The sequence below is a fragment of the Syngnathoides biaculeatus genome, chromosome 7, assembly GCF_019802595.1.
Source record: "Syngnathoides biaculeatus isolate LvHL_M chromosome 7, ASM1980259v1, whole genome shotgun sequence".
Taxonomy (NCBI): Eukaryota; Metazoa; Chordata; class Actinopteri; order Syngnathiformes; family Syngnathidae; genus Syngnathoides; species Syngnathoides biaculeatus.
Genome location: NC_084646.1, coordinates 22700727 through 22722402, shown reverse-complemented (window position 1 = coordinate 22722402; position 21676 = coordinate 22700727). Strand labels below are relative to the sequence as shown.

At 43.8% G+C, this 21676-nt stretch overlaps 1 protein-coding gene across 1 annotated transcript in view; it reads left to right on the top strand.

The window, feature by feature from the left end:
• Window positions 1-2023: 2023 nt before the first annotated feature.
• The window catches only part of LOC133503641 (E3 ubiquitin-protein ligase RNF220-like), a 38801-nt gene continuing 19148 nt past the window's right edge, over window positions 2024-21676 (top strand). Inside the window, exon 1 of the mRNA XM_061825438.1 lies at window positions 2024-2618. Coding sequence (XP_061681422.1) covers window positions 2024-2618 — 595 coding nt within the window. The remainder of the gene's footprint in view (window positions 2619-21676) is intronic.

Genomic DNA, 21676 nt, shown 5'->3' with positions numbered 1-21676 from the left:
AAAGCGTCCATCGATCCAGCCCATTCTCATTTGTGTTACAGATGAGCTGGATTCTTTCTTAACTGACTTTGGGCGAGAGGCTGGGTACACCCTGGACTGGTCGCCGGCCAGTCGCAGCCAAAGAACCATTTACAGGCAGAACAGGGGTGTCAGACTCATTTTTGGCACGGGTTGCGTGTTCGTTAGTGTTTCTCACAGACCATACGTGGTTTAAACACTTCATCATGGTAGATATAAACAACATATTTATGAAGAACTAGTTTTGAAATGAGAAGTCAAGGATCATAGTTTGTTCAACTTTTGTTGACGTTACTATAAAAAGAGGGTTGGTAACAGAAAATGCTTACGATATCTCAACATTATTTCTTAAAATATTTTTAGCAAGGATCAAGTTGATGCACATGATTCGCTTTGCTGGGCCACAATAAAATGATGTGGAATTTATAGTTTGACACTATGTATTAGTCTTAAATAAACTTAACACTTGAAATGTGGGGGGAAGCCAGATTGTATGGAGAAATCCCAGTCAAGAACATGCAAATTCCACACAAGGAAGACGGGGATGAGATTCAAAACCGGACCTACGAACTGTGGGACAAACATGCTAACCACTTCCAAATGCCAACTGTTCCTTCCCATCAAAGACAAGTTTTCCACACCACACTTACCAAAGTTATCACACGTTTGAAGCTCTGTTGGCTCCTTTTAAATGCATGTGTGTTTAAACCAACTCCAGATGAAAACTAGCCTTTATGAATACAACTGAATGGAAATGTCCTGTGTTATCATTGTAGAGTAGGAAACGAGTACTTTCCTTCAACCAATGCAGGCTTTCTTTGCTTCCAGTATCTTTAGCAGGAGGCGAGAAATTGAAAGTGTCCGACCGAGGACGGCGATGGGTGGGGTGGAGTGGGGTGACGGGATGAGTGGAAAGGAAGCGGAGGGGGGAGAAGGGGGTCTCACACACAAGGAGGAGGGAGGCGCGGACAGACGCGCAGCCGGCCCACTGCTGGTGCTCATCCCGGTCAGATCCACGGCCACCGGTCAATTCTGGCAAGAGCATCCCGGAGCACAAGGAAGGAAAGAAGGAGGACCCGTCCAAGCGCCGCCCGTGGACAGTTGGAAGTTAAGACTGCAACTGGAGTATACATCGCGCCCGAGTTCTTCAGCACAGTAAGTAAGAAAGTAAGCAAGTAAGGTTTATTTGATTGTCCGTCCACGCAGATTACACTTTAATTTGGTTTAGTTGGTTTTATATTGATTGTTAAGCAGGCGCGTTTATTGCACGCGTGGAACTACAGTATTGCACATTAAGCTGTGAAAGTGTCAACTTGCTGAAAAACAATAGCGCAACACTCTAGTTACAGTTTAATTTATGATTTTAAGCATGACTACCTCAAAAGTGAGCGTTTCTTGGTATATTTTGCCCGTGTTGATGACGCGTTTAATTGTTGCAAACAATTTCAACTCTGCGTGCGGGAATTTGTTTCTCCCACAACGCAGCAAAGGAATAACGTTTTATATGAAACTAATTACAATGTTTTTAAGTCATCATTTATCAAATTCCGTTTATGCATCAATTGTATATATATATAAAATTGAACAACGTCAACAACTTAAAAGTCACTTTTTGGCTAATATGAAATAATGATAAGACATGCATGATTATGAGAAAATTTAAAATTGCAAAGTTTTTTTTGGGTGCCATCATATGATCTTTTAAATTGTCTTTGATTAATTTCGTCTTTGAATGTTTGCCAGTTTCTGCATGGTAGTTCGTTTTATTAGTGATCTGAACGCCTTTAAAACAAATCCAAAATTTGAATTGTAAAAAATGCACCTACATCTGGAACAAGATGTACTTTACAAAATCTAATATTTCAGTGATATACATATTTTAGGGAGTGTAAATAAAATGCGATCAGTGCTATTGAAAATGGTTTGATGTATTATTTTTCAGCCCTCACACTCTGTTAAAAACTCCCCTCTTTATTGTTTCTCAGCACCGCTCACAAGGAGGCTAATGGACCTCCACCGCCCCTTCAAGATGGACAGCTCCTCCTACATGCCAGCTCCCCTCGCTTCCCCTGCGCTCATGGTCCTCGCCTCCACCGCCGAGGCTGGCCGAGATGCTTCGGTCCCCTGCCAGGCACCCAGGCCCTTCGGGGTCCCCACTTCGGTGGAGAAAGACCTCCACCTCCCCTTCCCCTCGGCATCCTACACCTTCGCCTCTATGTATCAGCGCCAGGGCCCAGTGTCGGGTGCCTTTCCTGGCCGAGACTTCCCAGCCTCCCTGCTCCACCTGCACCCTCAGTTCACGCCGCCGAACTTGGACTGCTCCACCCTGGGGATGCTCCACCACAGCGGGGTCAGCGGCGCCTTTCGGCCTTTCTCTTCACCACATGATGAGAGGGAGCCAATCGGGTACCACTCGGCCTTCACGCCTGCCAAGAGGCTGAAAAGTTGTTTCTCGGAAGTGGAGGGCAAGGAATTTGACTTTGGCTCCCCCGGAGGCACCATTAAAGCTGGAGAAGACTCGGCGAGGAAGCTGTTCTCCATGTCGGGCCTGCTTTCTGATGGTGAGGCTTCTTCCAGCCCGGAGGAGCGGAGGGAGCACAGTGAGTACACATCACACAACGTTTGCGTGTCTTAAATTCTCACACTGTGTCTCATTTGACTGCTTGATGACAGGCTTTCTTTAATGGATTAAGTTGACATGATTTGGGTCAAGAGATTTATAGAGTTGCTGTCCAGTGAAAGGTTTTGCACATGTATCTCCACATCTTCAGTGCCTATTTATCTTACATATTTATAGTTAATGATCATAATAACACCGTCTGATTGGCTGCCGACAATTTGGAGCAACACACTTTTTATTGGACAACAATGTGAAAAAAAATGACACTTTCCAATACCGTTTGGAAAACGTGTAGTTGGTGAGCCCTTTGCAGCTGCAACAGCTTGCACCCTTCTGACAAGACTTTCTGCAAAATGTTGGAGTTTCTTGGTTACTGACTCCAAAAGAAGTCACAGTCTCAGTTGTAGTTCAATCCTAAAGTCACATTCTCAGTTGTAGTTCATCCTAAAGATGTTTGAACAGACGTTCTTCCACAGTAAACTCAGGCAAGCATCGCCTTTATGGACCGCTCTTGATAAACTGGGGCACAGTCATGCTGGCATTAAAAAAAACTAAATGAAGACTGTTCCCACAAAGTCCGAAGCTTATTTTTGTCCCAATTGCCTTGGCAAGATGAATAATTGAGTTTTGTAGTCCAAGTCACCCCCTGATGGATTATTTGATTGATTGAGAGCGTCTCCATTGACTTTTGTCCACACGGCGTATCTGGTTGCAGTTTTCCTTTTGCTGTACACGCGTGCTTGGGAGCGACTTTGACACAAATCATGTGAACAGCTGCACTTGTTTAGCTCAGTGATCATTAGCCAGATATGACCATTAGGCCTATCGGAAGTCAGATTTTCCTTGAGCACACAGATGCATGGGAGCGTACGGCGCGAAGACGTTGGAGGAGTGCGCATCGGAAAAGGAATGACATTCTGTCAGAGATAACGAGGTGGCAGAGATAGAGGAATGGATGGAGGAGGATGGAGAAAATGAAAGAGGGAGAAAGTGTGAGAGAGAGCAAAGCGCCTCAGCCCGGGCTTCCATGCGCAAAAACCCTCAGTGCAAATATGGCCACCCACACCAGACGTCTGATTTGTTGACAAATGAGTGGGAGAGGTGTCAGTCAGCACACAGGGGAAGGAAGAGACGCTCCTCATTACTCCCGGGGATAATTGCCCGACGTTGCGGGGGCACCGCACAAGGGAGGGAGAGGTAGGAACTAGGGGGAATCAGTGCGAGGGGGGGACAATGCTAGGCATGATGGGAAATCAAACCCTCCTCGGCGGCAGCCGCCACGGGTAGCGCCTGACACTTCAAAGTGAGCACAGAAAGACAGAGAGCATCCAAAGGCTCGTCAGATCAGAGGGGACACTATCAAAAATAATGACAATGAGAAAAGGAAGGGGGGGGGGTTTGCAGATACACCTGGAGGAAACTTTCATCCCACACAAAGGACAAGGAGCAGGAACAAGTTGTCTTAAGAAAAGTTTCGCATATGTGCGTCTTTTTGTTGAAACTTGACAATTTTGTGTTGAGTGACGGGGTCTGGGAGGCGCGGCGGGATGGAATCTCAATATGGAATTTTAATAAGGACGGGAAGGGAACGTGATGCGATGGCAGCCAGCGTGCTGGCGTGAGAGGTGTGTCTGCCTGCCTGATGGTGTTTGCTCTGCGCAGCCGTGCATGGGCGCTCTGCTCACCTCCTGGTTTTTTGGGAATCTCATTTAGGGGAATGTTGACAAGGACAAAAAATGGAAGGGGGTGGGGCCGGAGAGCTCAAGTTTGGGGGTGGACAAAAAATGGAATCTGCTTTTGCAGCTTGATCCAATTAGTTTGGAGTGAAGGCAAACTTAAGAGCATTAATGCAATTGAGCTCCCAGCACTTGCTGCAAGTCTGACATGCACTTGTTCCTCTTGACTGACTAACAGACAGTCACTTCAGGACTTCAAGTCTTAAGTTTTAAGCCTGGAAATTTCTCGGGCAAGGAGAGTGCGCAGCTTCCAGACTAGACAAACGCTCGACATGCAAACAAGAACAAGCTAGACGAACAAGTCAAACTTTTCCTCATCGGTGGACTCGTTTCATTGGCAATGTTTCTTGCTCACATTCAAGAGGGAAAAGCAATCTTAGCTCACCTTCATTTTTAGGATGGTTCACATCCAAGGAACACAGATTCAAACAGTTACTGTTTTATGTGTGTACCACTTGTGCTGATGCTCCATTGAGTGCTTCGTCATCAGCTAAGTTTCTGTTTTGAAGGTTCAGTCTTGGTACATCACCAATCAATCACAGGTCACATAACTAGATATACTGAAGATGAACACATGCATGTTTTTTTTTTAATGCGGAGGGAAGTACCCAAAGAAAATCCACGGAAGCACAAAGAGAGCATACAGGCTGAACGCAGGAAGGCTGGAGCCATGATTCAAACCACGGACATTGGTATATGTGTCTACTCTTAGTTATCTTTGAAAAGTCAGATTATTCCATCCCGGTCTTATATTGTACGCGATAGAAGTGTACCAAACGTTGGAGACCTCTCTGGTCAGTGTCCACATCTGGCAAGGATGAATCTGAATTCTCATCTGGCCTGTGCATCATGGTGGCAGGACACCTCCATCTGCCCTGTTAGTGATTTCCCTCTGTTGATTTTTCCTTTCCAGAGTCTCCTCAGTTTTATCAGTTAAGGTCTGGGATGCTCGGCGTGCACTGACAGCTGTTCAAACAGTCTCGCTGCCTTTCAAAGGGCAGATGCTTGCAGCCGAGCGAGTCCTGCTTATTTTCCTCAGGGAGATGCGCTCTGCTGCTGGGCCTAGCTGGAACCAAAATGGCTCTTTACCGGGAACAAAAGTAGGGAAACTGGAAACCATCGTCCAGGTCTGACAGATTGTGCCTCTGTGCGTGTGTGTATTTGTGTTTGCATCTGTATTGGGGTGCCAATACTGGTAGAGACAGACAAACAGTTTGAGGGCTTTGTGCAGATCGGACTCTCAGGAAACTGTTCATATTAACCAAATAATCACTAAACAACAATCAAATATGATTTTTATTCTTTAAATACCTCGTTCAATTGGCACCTGATAATTTTTTCACAAAAGATTTTTTAAAATTTGCCAACATAGGCAAAGACATCAAACCTGCCTGGAATAAAAAGAAGGACAGTGTCTAATCAAATTCAATGAAGCTGAACGCAGAACAAATGCTACTAATTTAACTCTTTGATTTAACTTCTGAGATTTAAGAGACGGAGTTTATTTGAATATAAATAGAACTTTTCCTTGCCAGCACCAACAGAAAACTTTGTGTCCTCAAACTCCCTATAAAACTGATCCAAGTATTTGAAATAAGTGTGCACCTTCATTACATACCACATTGCATCATAGAATTTAAGTGGATTACATGTGCATAAAAGTACATAGACATTCCATGGCTGGTGACCAGCCCGGGCTGTACCGCAGCTCATGGCCAAAGTCAGCTAGGTTAGCCTTCAGCTCACCCATGACCCTGATAAGGATAAGTGGAGTAAAAAATACATGGATGGATGAAATATATTAATCAATTCAGTCTAAATTTGGAAAAACCCAAAATCCAGATTTAATCCAAAACAGAAATTGAATCTCATTCCAAATCTAGGACTGGACATCCGAGTCAAGACAATTTTAGAAATAACACTTGAATAAAGAGAAGCTGTAAGTCATCATTTAAATCATTAATTTGTCAATCACAGGTATAGCCAGAAAGGAGCAAAACAGTAACTCCACATATTGGACTAGTTCTCATCTGGGGCTCAATGTCTATGAGAACAACATGTTTAATAGTCTGAAAAACAATCTTTAAGAAGGTTAATAGAAGGAGAGCATTAAAATGCAACACACACTCACAGCCCGGTTTTGGCTTGTTGAACCAGAATCAATATTACATAGTACCATGTTAGATTTGTCACGTGGATTATTGGTCACGATGAAGCTTGACGGGTTAAGCTTGCTGCAGACGTGTCTTAAATGGGCCCAAAAGTGTGTTTGGTTTTGTGCATGCACGTTGTTGCGTTTGCCTGCGCGAGTGTGCCTGAATTCACATTGCCGCCATTCCATCTTCTCTCAAATTCATCTCCAGTTGTCAAGTTTTCCGTACTGAACAAAGCCAGTTTGAGCTAATGACAAGCTGAATAAAAACAAACACTCTCACAATTGTCATCCACCAGCACGTCATACTTGTTTATGTCTACATAAAAGTTGCTTTGGCATGTTGATGCGTGAATGCAAGCCGCATAGTACGCGATAACAAGGATGGCGGCTTGTCGTAGACGTCTGCTCTTATTGAGTGGAGCTTCCCGTTGAAAGACACAGTGTTTACATCCCACTGGCGGACTGCAAGGCGATCAATAGCATCCACTCAATTCTCATGCATATACATCTAGTATCTGCTCAGCGCTATTATTCCCAGGATGCACGCACCTCCTCATCTGCACTCCACGCACCAACTGCTGCGCTCCCCAAATGCTTATTTAAGCTTTTGGGTGACTTTGTGTTGGTGGTATCTAGTGAGCTTTAGCTTTTTCACGTATAATAAGAAGAAAGCAAAAACTCTTTAAATTAGTGACACCATATGTATGTATATATGTGAGAGTGCGTGTGAATATTTGTGTAGTTATGTTGTGTTAAGTTGATGCTGTGCGTTGGACATCTAAGCACAGATATGCTGAATACTTTTCCCCATCATGTGTTGGCCTTTCATATTCCAAAAAGTTAATATGGTTAAAATAGGTATGCCTGTAAGGTGGGAAAAACATAACATTCTCATGTACATTGTTTATTTCCTCTGAAAGTCGTAAATTCCAACACAACACAGATGATGTGCTGGTAATTCAACTTAATTGGTAAAATAAAACTATTTGACTGGAACAATATTTTCTCGTTTTTTTCATGCTATCAAAATGAGGGTGGGAATAATGTGGAGCAAGAAGTCAGAAAGACTCAGAAATTACTCCAAAAAGAACAGCCACACAATCTGTTGGCTCTAGTGTTGTTCAGCTTTGATTCAAGGCAAAGGGCAAGTGAAATGCTGCACAGAATCCACATTATGACCAAAAGAAGCCATTGAAGTCCCGTGTGCAAGCAGCTCTCCGACTGACCACACTAGAAGTCTTCTTGTGTGTTTCAAACGGTCCGGGAGGAAGAATTACAATATTAATGGTTGCTTGTGTTTGATGTGTTGACCGTTTCCCCTCCTGTAGTGATAGGAGTTTGTTCTCCTAATGCTCTCCCAAGTAAAAGAGGCTTTCATCTTGGCAGGAGGGGGAACTCCTCAGTGCTTTTTCCCTCCTTCCCCTCATCCTTTCCATCCAGGCCAGTGAGCGGCAGGGTGGAATTTTACTGGTCATTTATTTATATTGAGATACGGCGATTGTGTGGTCACACCGTGCAAAACCTTTTGGCCAAATTCACATTTCCTTTAACCAACATTATTGTCCGTCTAAACCCCACAGCGGTTAGTGGTTTTTAAATAATAGATAATTTTTGTTGTTGTTTTAATTGTATTTTGGAGGATTATCATGATAGGGAAAATCTCAAAGTTTTGTCAGTCATGGTTTTCAGTTCAGAAATTTGCTGGTAACATTTATTATTAATGTAGATGTCAGATGATGTTAATTGGGTTACTTTGCTTGCAAACTATGTAAAAATAATGCATGATACCACGTAAGAGCTCAGCTCATTAAAGTTTAGACCTGTTTTATTTTTTTCCCATCTTGACATGAACAGGAGTAAACTTAGTTTTACACATTATATCAGTTAAAAATTGGAATATGATACTTATATCTTCCATCCATTGTCTGAGTTGCTGAGTGCTGGAGCTTATCCCAGCTAACTTCGGCAGGAGGTGGGATACACCCTGAACTGGTTGCCAGCCAATCGCAGGGCACATGGAGACAGACAACTCACAATCACACCTCGGGGCAATTTAGAGTGTCCAATTAATGCTGCATGTTTTTTGGATGTGCGAGGAAACCGGATTGCCGGAGAAAACCCTCGCAGGCACGGGGGGAACAAACTCCACACAGGGAGTCCAGGATTTGAATCCCGGTCCTTAGAACTACGAGGCCAACGCTTTGCAGCTCCGCCACTATGCCGCCCATGATTTATTTATTTATATATATAAAAAAAAAACACATTTTGCGAAGGTTCTGGGCAAAATACATTCTATTATTTGTCTTTTTTTTTTCATTTTAAATTCCAGACTCAAATTTTAACACAGAAACAATAATGGACATTCGGGCAAAAATCAAACATGTCAAGATGCGATCATAATCGCTCATAGCTCGTGGATTCTTCGCTTTTCTACAGGCTAAGCACGAGTACCCCATGCTGCTAGACTTGAGTAATGCATGTGTGCAATTGATATAGATTTTGTTACTGCATCGTGTAAAGCGCTGGAATCGGCTGGTTAGAGCGTCAGACTCACAATTCTGAGGACCAGGGTTCAAATCTCGGCCTCGCCTGTGTGGAGTTTGCATGTTCTCTCCATGCCTGTGTGGGTTTTCGCTAGGCACTCTGTTTTCCCACATGTTAAAAACATGCATTCATTGGAGACTCTAAATTGTGAGTGCGGATGGTTGTTTCTGTGTGCTGCACCACCATTCCACCCTACTTATATCTTTTCAAGGAATATTGCTATTGTTCTCTTTTGGAACATTTTTGTTTCCAAATATAAAAACGAATCATGGGTTGACTTGGATTGCGTGACTGCTTGTTTGCCCCCAAAGTTTCCATTGTAATAAACTTTTTAATGTCAGTGGCCTTCATTCTTCAAGTCATCCATCAAGTTTCTCTTGCCATGTTGTTTTTTTTTTTTTTAAAGAATGACCACTGGCAACTATTAATATATATATTTATTTATATATATTTTTTTTAATTTACAAATGTTACTACAGACGTTTGTGTGTGTGTTTGTGCATGTGTTGTCCATGTCGTCAAGAGTCCCTGCAGGCTCAATTGTGTTTTCAAAAGCGACTGTGTCAGGATATGGACCACATGGCTTGCCGGAGACAGACAGGATCTCTTTAAGTCAGGAAGGAGGAATTTACAGTAGCAGGGGGACACGTGTGTGTGTGTGGAATGCACTGAAGTCTTTTGTGGTGACCATCACCACCTGTTAGACCATCACGAGTTCATAACACATCTTGTCGTCCCTGCATCTGTCTCAGTGTTCCACTGTGATGGGCTCAGGGGGGTGTTGGTCACAATGAGTCCAAGGCCCAGGGGTCTTCAAAATAACACCTTCGTTTCAACAGAGGCAGCCTTTTCTTTGTCCTCTCTCTATTTTCTCCTGCTTACCCTTCTTTCCGCATCTGTCCAAGCACCTGATCAACCTGCATTGCAGCTGCTTCTCATCTCAGATCAAAGTTCTGCATGCACATGTGTGCGCATATGGGAAGGAGTCGGGGTAACGGTGGAAAGGGGGATTTCTGGAGATCGAATCGCGTGTTCCTCAGAAGTGGCACGCACGCACACATCCTTCGTCTCGTCCCCCGAGCCCAACAAATCAGTGTCGGCCCATCGACATGTCAGAGAGGGCAAACGTTGAGGTTAAACACATGCTGTTCACTCTGTGTCTGTCTGTGTGTGTGTGTGTGTGTGTGTGTGTACATTTTGTGTCACAGACAGACCTCACTGCAGCATGTTGCTTGTATTTTTTTTGTTTTATTTTTGTGAGTCTTCCAGCTGTGGAGAAGCTTGACAAAAGCCAAGTGTGTCAAAAAGGCATGCCAGGCTTGATGGCTTTACCTCCCGAGTTCACAATATTGTGACATTATTGTGTGACTTTAAGCCCTGTTTTTTGTGATTTCATTTTTTTTTATAAAGCTCTATGTATGCATGAAAAGTGATGTTTTAACCAAACTCTTCAAACTTCACACTTTATACAGCATACTCATGCAGGCGAAAATCCCATTTAGCTCATGTAGCCACTAGCCCATGCTGTAGTTCAAGTATTTTAAAATCTTTCATTTATGTAACCCGTTTAACTATTTCAATTGTTCATTTGACTCTCAGATTTCATGAAAAAAACTTTGGTCAATTCTTATATATTTTCACAGATCGGTACTATTTGTCAGTCCCCATGTGGATTTGTTATTTGTCCAAATCACTAACAATATAAAGTGTTGAAAATGCCATACTCCCTTTGGTGGTGCAATTTAAACGTTTTTTTTTTTGGTTTACCAAAAAGTTTTGGAGATGCAAGGATTCCTGCTCACTGCAGCACAATTGATTGATTGAATGGTTTTTTTTTTTTTTAATTTTTTACAGTGTACGCAGAAGAAAAACAACAAATCAAAATGTACATTCAAAAATTGGAATCAGGCCCCTTCCAAATGTGTAAAAAAAACATGTCGTGCCGGCCAAAATTTCAAAAACCAACATGCTGTGACTTCATTCAGCAGCAAAAATGTACATGGAAAGACCACAATATTGATATCCAGTAAGCAGGAAATAAGGTCTAGGCATTTTGACCTGCACTGTAAATCAGGCTAACAAATGGACAAACCAATACATGACGAATGTTTACATTTGTTAACATTTCAACGATGGTGTTGAATAATTTGGCACAGTGCAATATTGTGTAGAACTGACATTTGCTTTATTATTTTTAAGTTCAGTATGATTATTATTGATGCAGGAATTGCAACACTACTATTTTCTTGACATTCTGACTCTGAGCTAAGCCGAAAGGTCAGACCCTAAAACCGCCCCTCCTGCCTTAAAGGTCAGAGTTGACCAGGATCGACCTCGTCATGTAAGGGGTGTAAACACTCTCTCCCCCATTCCTCCCGAGAGAATAGCATTGAGCCCAGGCCATAAATCACATGCTTTATAATTGGTTGGAAAACAGCCGTCCAGCAGTATATAACCTTTTATGTGTCGTCTCAATTCTTTATTATGGTGCTAATGAGTGGCCAGGCATAAGCGTTGAAGCTGCAAGCCAACATTGTGGAGGAGAAGGAAGGTGTGTATGTGTGTGTGTGGGTGGCTGGGTGGGGTGGTCACTTTGCTAAAATTCTGCTGACTGATCACTTCAACATAAATACATGCACACAGGAACTCAGCGCACTGACACACACCAGAGGGCGCGCATATTTATGCTGAAGGGTATGCGCGTATGCAACCAGTTTCTCACACACACATGCAGATGCAGGCTCAGCAGCGTCCATTACAAGGTGCCATTAGTATGGAGATTGTGCTAATTGTCCTCATAGACCACACAGACAGCGCTTGGCAGGCCTGCTGTGAGTCCGTTGGGCTGGGGCACAGCGCGGAGTCCGTTTCACACATCTATTGTCTCGGCCTTGACTCTATTAGTGAATTTACTAATCAATCACTGAATAATTATGGGATGCACATAGTGAACTGTTTCAGTGCAAATTGAAATGAAGGCTCTAAATTGTCCTCAGGTGTGAATGTGAGCTTCAATGGTTGTTTTTCTACAGTAGCCATATTTATCCTGTGATTGACTACTGTGTCCAGGGTGTGCCACTCTGTAAATGTCAATCTAAACTGAGCATTTTTTTTTTTTAATGCAAACTCCATGATACAGGCTATTTTGTATTGGCTCTCATGATATAGGTAGGGACGGCACGATGGCCCAGGTGGAAAGCGTTGGCTTCACAGTTCTGAGGTCCAGGGTTCAATCCAAGCCCCACATCTGTGGAGTTTGCATGTTTGCCCCGTGCCTCTGTGGGTTTTCTCCGGGGACCCCAGTTTCCTCCCTCATCCCAAAAACACGCATTGATTGGACAGTCTAAATTGCCCCCAGGTGTGATTGCGAGTGCAACTCTTGTCTGCCTCCATGTGCTCTGCGATTGGCAGGCAACCAGTTTAGGGTGCACGCTGCCTCCTGCCCAATGACAGCTAAGATTGGTTCCAGCACTCCCATGACCCTTGTGAGGATAGGTGGCAAAGATAATAGATGGATAAATAGGTATGAGTACCGAATGAAGTGTCCAGTGAGGAAGTCCATCTTATAGGTGCCTGCGATTAGCCCCTTTGTGGACATTTTCATGCAACAGCTGCACTATTAACCTCTATCTCTGATCAAACAAATGACAAATACAGTTCATGTGAGTGAACCTCCAAGCAATTACGCTTGATGGGCTGTGTTTGGCTAGAGCATCCAACCTCCAAAACAGCATCACCGGCAGCGGCAGTGGCAGCTCAACGTTTCTGATTGGTCAAATTGAAGAGATTGAAACGATAACGGCATCTGTGTTGACCTCACTCAGGGTGAACACAGACAAGAAGATCTATACCTGCAGGCGGCGCCGCAGGCCCCTTTGTTCTTCTTCTGTGTTTGCTGACAGATCAGAGGGGCTTACAGACAGGGGCTCAGCGAGCCTACGTTAGGTCTGTGTGTAGTTCTAAGTGATATATTCATGTGTGTATGCACACATTACTGCACAATTGTTTAGGGGAATATGTATCTTGGGCATACTTACTGTACATACTGTACTTGTACCTAGCTTCCTGAAATTAAAAACAGCTACTGACAGGATTTACACCGCAGGTCCATGTCCCCAGTTTTGATTGAATGCCTTCATCCAATTTTTCATCCTGTCCATTTCAATGTCCACATTTATGAGTGTGTCTATAACAGATATCTGATTTACTTTCATGGAAGACAATAAACAACCCACATGTGCAGACGTCCAAAGGAACAGCTAAAGACATCTGATTGTATGCCTTTTTATGCTGCTCACCTTTCCAATGACATCAGTGTCCTTAATCTCACTTTTCATGATCAATATTGATGGTAAAAATTTTTACTGAAAAAAGTAAGAACTGACGTGTCACGAGCAAACCCTTTTTCCCCTTCTTAGTCTAAGGTTAAATTTGTTTTAAAAATGAAACAAGAATAGGCTGTTATCCTTTGAAAATCATCTATCCATTTATCCATCCTTTTTCTAAAGCTGGAAACTATCCCGGCTGACTGTGCAAAAGGCAGGGTATACCCTGGACTGGTCGCCAGAGCACCTATGGTCGAACAGCCATGCAGGCGTTCAGTTAACCTAGTATGCACGTCTTTGGAATGTGTGAGGAAGCCCGAGTCCCTAGAAAAATTCAATGCAAGCAGGGGAAGAACATAGCACACTCCAGACACAAAGCCAGAAGCCGAAAGTCATATTGAGTACCCCAGAACTGGGAGCCGCACTTGCTGACCACTCATCTGTCTGCCTTTTAAAAACTAGGTACTACAGCTCCAATTTATGTGAGCTTTAACTAAATCAGAACAAAATGTTACGCTGTGTCTTTCAGACCAAAAAAATTCATTGGACAGCAGTAATTTTCTTTTTTTTTTGCCACTATGTCTATCTGTTGTTCAAACTGCAGTGATACAAGATCAACTGTATTGTCAACACGGTTGATCAGCAGTTTAAATCCCCCTCAAGACTCTCAATCATATCCTGTAAAAATACATATTATATCTTACTGGATGTGTTTGCTCATCCATGCAGACACAATAGCATCCTTTAGGAAGTGTGACTAACCCAAACACGGGTGCATCACAGTGCGCCAGGTGCACGTTCTCTCGAGGTACCAGCAGGAGTCAACAGTGTTTTGGGGAGTATCGGATGTTATCAGTCGAGGTGGTGAAAGGGCGAGCCTCCTGGCGGCATATCTGTATTAATGTCTTCCGTTGAGGTAGAAAGGCTTGAAAACAGTCACGGTGTGGTAAACGACACTCTTCCAAAATTCTGAAAAGTTCTGACGGGAGGGAATATGCGGGCCTTTTTGTGGTTACATTCTCTTATACAATCTAAGCCAGTTTAATTGGCCTTTTTATGCTGGTGGTTTCAAGGAGCTTTCAGCTTACCTGTGAAGTGTTGCGTCTTGATTTAAAATATTTTCACCTCACTACATGTTGGATGAGGGTTATCAGTGTGTGTGAGGTGAAAGCAAAGATTTCAGTTGGATTTGTTTCAGATGGATCAAATTTCCAGATGACTGCGACACATCTTTCAAATAATCATACATAATGGTGCATTTGTTAAAAAAAAAATCATGAGGTTTTTGAAAAGTTTAAACAATGTCAAATATTTTGACTACCCTTTGTTTGCATGTATTGGTTTGTTGAGTATATTTATGGAGTTAATATGTAGCAAGCACTATGTTTTTTTTTTCAAGATATAAATGCTCGTGATAACCGTTTTGAGTGTTTTCAAGGAAAATATATCATGTTCATTTTAAGTTCCGCAATTACAAAATGAATGATTAATGTGAAACATTTTTCGAAATCTATTTCTTTGGGTGACAACAAGTTGTATAGGCTTCAACAGAACATAGTAATAACTTTAAGTTTTCATAATGGGACACGCTTTAAAAAAAATATTGTTTGCCACATGCCAAAAGGACCAATCATAACACATAAGCATGTCACATGTAAACTGAGGCTAAACTTTGCAACATTTTTGAAAAGTGGTCTCTAGAAATGCTACACAGAAGGAAGAAATAAAACCTTAATAGAAACATGAAAACTGAAAACGGGTGAATTACAACTTTCTTTTGGCTCCACCAAAATATGGCCACTGATGGATTCATTGTGCTGAAACAAGATTCAAAAGCTGCCACTGTGACACAAATGTGACAGCATATTTCAGAGTGGGTGCAGGTTGACGGCTTCAGAATGAGTGACAAGCCACCGGTGAACTGCTCTTTCCTTTTCTGCACTCGCTGTCTTTCTTGATCCTGTCAGACTGACGGCACAGCAAAAGGATTGCGGAAAAGGCTGAATTTGGCATTTTATAGCCCCTAGTAACAGGTCCATTACGTCTCAATGGCTTTAAAAATGTTTCCGGAAGGATGAAATTACTTGAAACAGATGTTTCATTCCGATATACCTGACGTTTCCATCAGGTTGCAGATCAGAAAGGACATATAGTGTAGAAAAAAGGGAACATTTTTAACAGCATCTTGTTTACATTGACCTGTTTTACATTTGTCAACAAGAATGAAAGACAAAATTATTCTCAAAAAGATGTGAGATAACAATACTAAAACTAGATGAGTATTATCAGCTTTCTCCTGGTCACAGTGATTACCAAACCCCCCCATTGGCATAAGCTCTATTTCCAGCCTGCAGGAAACTTTGGTCTTTGTTTTTTCTGCTGACAGACGTTCCGAAGGATGCTGGAATTATTGATCTGCACAGGATTGCTTTTTGTGACCCTTTGGTTGGGCTACCAGTCAAAGTGATACAAAACCTAAAGGGCAGAGCCACAGACATGCTGTTGACTGGTTGACAGCATTAGGTACGCACTTGGCGCAATGGGAATGAATCGAAGCCTTTTATGATCAGAGTTGGTCTTTTTGTCATCCAATGTTGTCCTTTGTGAAACAAGGTTATTTACAGAAACATTATGCAGGGATTTTGAGTCCACTCTCATAATAGCGAACGTTTTTGCAAATTTTTGTCCGTTTGTTGCTGTGACTGCACCTGTTGTTTGTAGCAATTTTCTGGTGATTATTCTAATGTTTTTAAATATCGTGTAATTACAAATAGCTGATGTGTAGAGTTTCCGTGAGTGAGCACATAAGTAGCTTTATGTCACACAAATGGCCAAGGACAGCTCCTGACTTGCTTTAGCTCTCTCCAATCTGTAATTCACTATCACAGATCATTGAGCCATGCATCTCAATGAGGGTCAGATTGATTGGCTGGAACAGAGCGGAGGCAGCGTTCGATCCTTCGCCCTCCAGTCTTGGGAAGGGAAACGTGGCTGCGGAGTCTCGCTGCTACCCAGTCCACTCTCCATCAACGACATGATTGGACTCATGCATGCTGGGCCACACCCGCACCTGATTGAACAATTGTGGTGACAAATGGAGAAGATGAGAGAGAGAAAGGGCGAGAGGAAGACTGAGATAAATTTGGGGTTGTGTGCTGATTGACCTGTGGTCGGAGAGGTTATGTCCATTGATCTGTAGGTCAGGAGAGAAAAAGGGATTTAGCCTGAGGTGGCTCAGAATGAGTCCATTTGAGGTTAAGAATTCCTGTCCATTCCCACCAGGAGCTTTTTCATCTGATTCCCGAGGAAATTGCAGCTGTTGCCTCCCGTCACCTGTGGCAGCGCCACGTAAATCCCAAAGAACTCGTGAGGACAAAGGCCAATCAATGTTCTACAAGGAGTTGATACAGATCTTATTAGTCATTGAATCATCATTAGCGATCTAACGAGTCATTGATTTGTGCAAGGGGCAAATGTGGCCAGTGTCTTTAACACATGAAATGCAATTGATTGCTCAGTCGGAGGGATGTTTTCAAAGAATGCTGGTGTTAGATTGGACAGATAGAGGCGATCTGAGCTCAAGCCTTGCAGAACAATTTCTTCTTCTTTGTTCAAGCTCACAACAACACTACCACAAGAACCGATACCTTAAAATATTGTGTCAAAGGCCAATTAACCTCGTGTTTCAAAGCAGCTTTGAAAGTGGAGGAAATTAGTGAGCTGGTAGCAGATGTGTTACTACAGGGCCTATTATGTTGCTCATTAAATACAAAACTTCTCAATAGGCCATTATTTCCCCAATAAAAAACAAATGGGGGCTTGCATACTCCCTCCCTCCTCCTCTGCGGAAGGTAGATCTCCCTCACAGACGGCAAAAAGTCCTGACTAATATCCTGCATGATGCTTTTAAATTGGAAGCAGGCAGTCTCGTAGGGTGTGGCACAGGTGTGTCAGGAGCCAGTGGCTTTTATAGGCCTCCATCTCCTCTGAAAGTGTGCCAAGGGCTCGCCTACTTACCAAGCAGTGCGGAGTTAGACACCAGACGTTAAAACTGCACTCCTTCCCTTTGCCCCACCCAAATCTCTGCATGCCCACTGCATATAAGGAGTCTGTGCTTGTTACCACTTTATAGAGTGCTTTCTGATGTGCTTAAACAATTGTTTGATGATTGGGGGAATGGTGTCGGTTACATTGACTTGTCTCAGCACTTTATCGGCAATGAAAAACCCAGCTTGCACAAAGTAAGCGCCCTGTTCTCGACAGGATGTTTGCTCGCGTGTCTCCTGCCATTCAAAGCTTTTGTTTCCACGTCACATCAATCAAAATTATATCGCGTCCACAGGTTTGTCGCCAGGAGGAATGCGTGGGAGGGGGCCGGTGCGTTTTGGGTTGTTCGTCACAATGTCTTCCCCTGCAGAACAGCCTTTTCATGCCCTGGCATAATGTCAGCGGGCGACATCCCGGCCTGATGTGATGTGGCATTCACTAAAGGTCACGTTAGGCATCTCTCCTCCATCTGCATCTGCTGAAGTGGCAGCCGTCATATGGGCCCTGGCATCGGCCATTACCAAGGTCCTCGGGGTGTGGGTACACGATGTTTTCTGGATTTTTTTAGAGTAATTTGGATCTTGTTGCTGCAAGGCTGTATACTGGCCATTTTGCAGCTGTGACCTGCTTCACACTTTCAGCTTTACAAGGGGGAAAGAATGTGGTATCAAAGGTATATTTCACGACACTGTCACAATTCAAAGGACGACTGTGTCGATAAAAATAGCCATGGGAGCACACATTAAAAGTTAGTAGATGAGGGTTCATTGTTTCTTTTAATGCTGAAATTATCCAGAGATTTCCGACCGAAACATCTGTAAACTATTTTTGAAAATGCTGCATAATTTTTCTCTCGATCAGAGATTCAGATTATCCTGCCGTCAAAACTGACAGCCACTCAGCGTTTGCCACGTCCCCAGTGCTTCCTGATCTCATCCCATTTCTTGTGAATACGGTTTCACCGAACGGACAAAGTCTATCTGGCATTTTGCAGCCGATTTTTGCAAAAAATAATTAAACACATCAAACAAAACAAAAATAATCTAATGTACAATGTTCAAGCCTATCTATTTGAGCCAGAATACACACATTCGGAACTTGACATATTGAACAGGGGAAGTGACAATGATGACAAACCACAACAACAGTCCCAAAATGTGGAACTCGGAGATTTTCCAGATAGGCTCATTTCTTTCTTAATTGTTCTTTTAAAAATATTATATTTTATGGGATTGAAGAATTTCGGAATGTTTTATATTGAGCAGTATATTGACCAAAATAATGCCACCCGAATATCTTAAAGTACTAATCCAGAAGAAATGTGTTTTATTTGTCTGTCATACAAATGCAGCCAAAGTTTTATAAAAAAATGTAAAAAATTCTCAACACGACAGAAATGAAATAAATTTGCGTCAAAGTCAGTCTCAAGATTTTGTTCGAAATGTCACTTAAATTCAGCAATTTCTGGTACTCTCCGGAATATGACGTCAAGTCACGACAACATTTAGCTGGAGAGTGAAAAAGCTACCAACGATAATGAGGAAGTGTGTTGCATACGGCTGTTCTGCGTCAAACGCTGACGGGGTGAGTTTACATGAATGGCCGAAACATGAACGGATAGGCAGGTTATGGGTAATATGTTCCAAGCATTTGAAAACCCCGTACACCGTTCACTTGGCTTCGACAGCAATTAAGTACGTACCTGTTCAGTTGTTTAGTATTGACAAGTATCTACCTCGTTTTAAATGTAAGTGGAACACCGATCCAGATATATATGTCACCTAATATCCGTATCCATGTGATGTTTAGGAAGTGATGAAATTTGGACACTGTATAAAGTTAGTGTACTGTTGACGCTGAGGTCTTCCTGAAATTCGACTACTGCGGTGTGTGCTCTCAAGTGTCAGATGCATTATTTAAAATACGGGGTAAATCTTTAAACGCAGAATGATACCGAAGGTTTTGGTTTTTGTTTTACGCCAACTCAGTATTTACCTGCGGCAGTCTATGTGTCGCCGCTCACTGTGTTCCATGTCCTCGGAGTTCAATAAACACTCATTGCTTTGGAAACCTGTGTGATGTCTTATGTACACACAAGAAGTCAGTTGTCATGGTCCTGCCGGTCCAGGCCTGGCTGGGCGGGTCCCAGCACAATGGTGCTGATTAGGAGCCGCACACCTGTACCTCATCCTGGCTGATTAACCGCGGTATTTATAGGACCCAGGGGACGACTGGTCTTCGCCAGATCGTCGCAACTCATGCCCCGTTCCTGCACTCCCATATCTCTGATCGTAAACCTTTGTGTACCGACCTCCGCCTGTTCTCCGACCGACCCCGTAAGCCTGACGCGTTTGACACTCCTGCCATCTTTGATTGCTCTCCTGTGTACCAACCCTTGCCCATTCGGGTCCTCCCTCCGTATCGATGGGCCGTGACAGAACGATCTGGCCAACACAGGACCCAGCAGGAAAGACCCGGCGTCGCTGGGACCGACGCGAGGTAAACCGACTGCCGAAGGACCAAGCCTGTCCTATCCGGGTAGGCTCCATAATGTTGACCCCTTCTTCCATGTCACACGCACCGCCTGCGTGCCATGAATACGTCCCGACCACCTCATATTCTTTTGGACTCCGATTTTTTGGACTTTGAGGAGGATCTTAATTTATATGACCGGCTGCCTGACTACGATTCAGATTTTGACTATGAATTTCCTTTCCCTATCTTTAAGCCCAGTCAGTTTGTTTCACCTCCCCGTGTTTCCAGCTCCCGAGTGTCTTCGCCCGGTAGGTCCAAGTCCTCCAATCCGCTTGTGGGAACCCGCTTGGCCATCCACCCGGGTCCTCCGCGTGGCGGCCAGAGGAGCCGTCCTGGCCGGGCACTCCCTTGTGCCTACCGCTGCGTGCCAACAAAGACACCGTCCTTGTCCACCCACTCCTCACCGGCAACGGTCAAACCAGCAGACCTGCAGCTGTTGGTGAAGCTTTCAGCCCAGAGGGAGGAGGGGTCACGAAATCACGAGGTGTTCTACCGCAAAATGTGACAGAACGCTGAACTGGCGGTCTTCACGGCCCAGGTTCGGCGGGGATTAGAGAATCAGCCAAGCTACGCCCACGTCGTGGTAGGAACAGACTCGCTCGTGACTCACACCCATGCTGCGGTGACAACTGACCCATTCCCGACTCACGCCCATGCTGCAGTGGCAACAGACTCCCGGACAAGTCACGCTCACACTGCAGTAGCAATGGACCCGCTACCGAGCAAAGTTCACGTCGCTGTGGCAACGGACCCACCTCTGTGTTATTCACACATCGTGGTAGCTACAGATTCACTGCAAGCTCACGCTGTGGTAGCCACTGATCCGTTACCGAGCCGAGCTCACGTGGCAGTGGAGACAGATCATCCACCGCGCCATGCTCACGTCATGGTTTCGACAGACGCGCTGCTGACCGATTCTCATGCCCCGTTCCTGCGCTCCCGTATCTCTGATCGTAAACCCTTGTGTACGACCTCCGCCTGTTCTCCAACCGACCCCATAAGCCTGACGCCTTTGACACTCCTGCTATCTTTGATCGATCTCCCGTGTTCTGACCCCTGCCTGCCCGCGGACCTGCTCTCTACGCCCGACGTCCTGACTACCGCTGCTGCACTTGACTGTCAGCCTGATCCCCGACTTTGGACTGAAAAAACACTTTTCCCGAACTACCTTTGCATCGCCGGAGTCCTGCATTTGCATTCCGTATCGATGGGTCGTGACACCAGTAGCATTTACATATTCCATAAAAACTTCTTCATCACTGCTGTCTATCTCCTCTAGATCCCACTCGCGTGTATGCTTGCCTATATGGGAAGCCATTTCTGTACTGGGGTTGTCTTTGCGTGACATCACATGGAAGCAACTTCAACAGAGCCTCGGTTTGAAACAGACATTCGGCATTCGGATTGCAAAGAAAATGTGCACTTTGGTGCTTATTTATTTCATTTCTGATGTGTTGAGAATGTCTTAAATATTTTTTTAGGAAATTTTAGCTATCATGATAGACAAAATAAATTTCCTCTTGATTAGTGCTTTAAGACTCAGCAGAGGTCTGCCCAGATGTGGCTCAACTCCCAGAGATGTCACGTAGTATTTATTTTGACAGTACTCACCAACTCCTCGGTTGCAGCAAAGTAGTTCACTCAATTTCACCTGACTTTGTTGAATAGTGGATTACCCAACCGTCAATCTACGTAG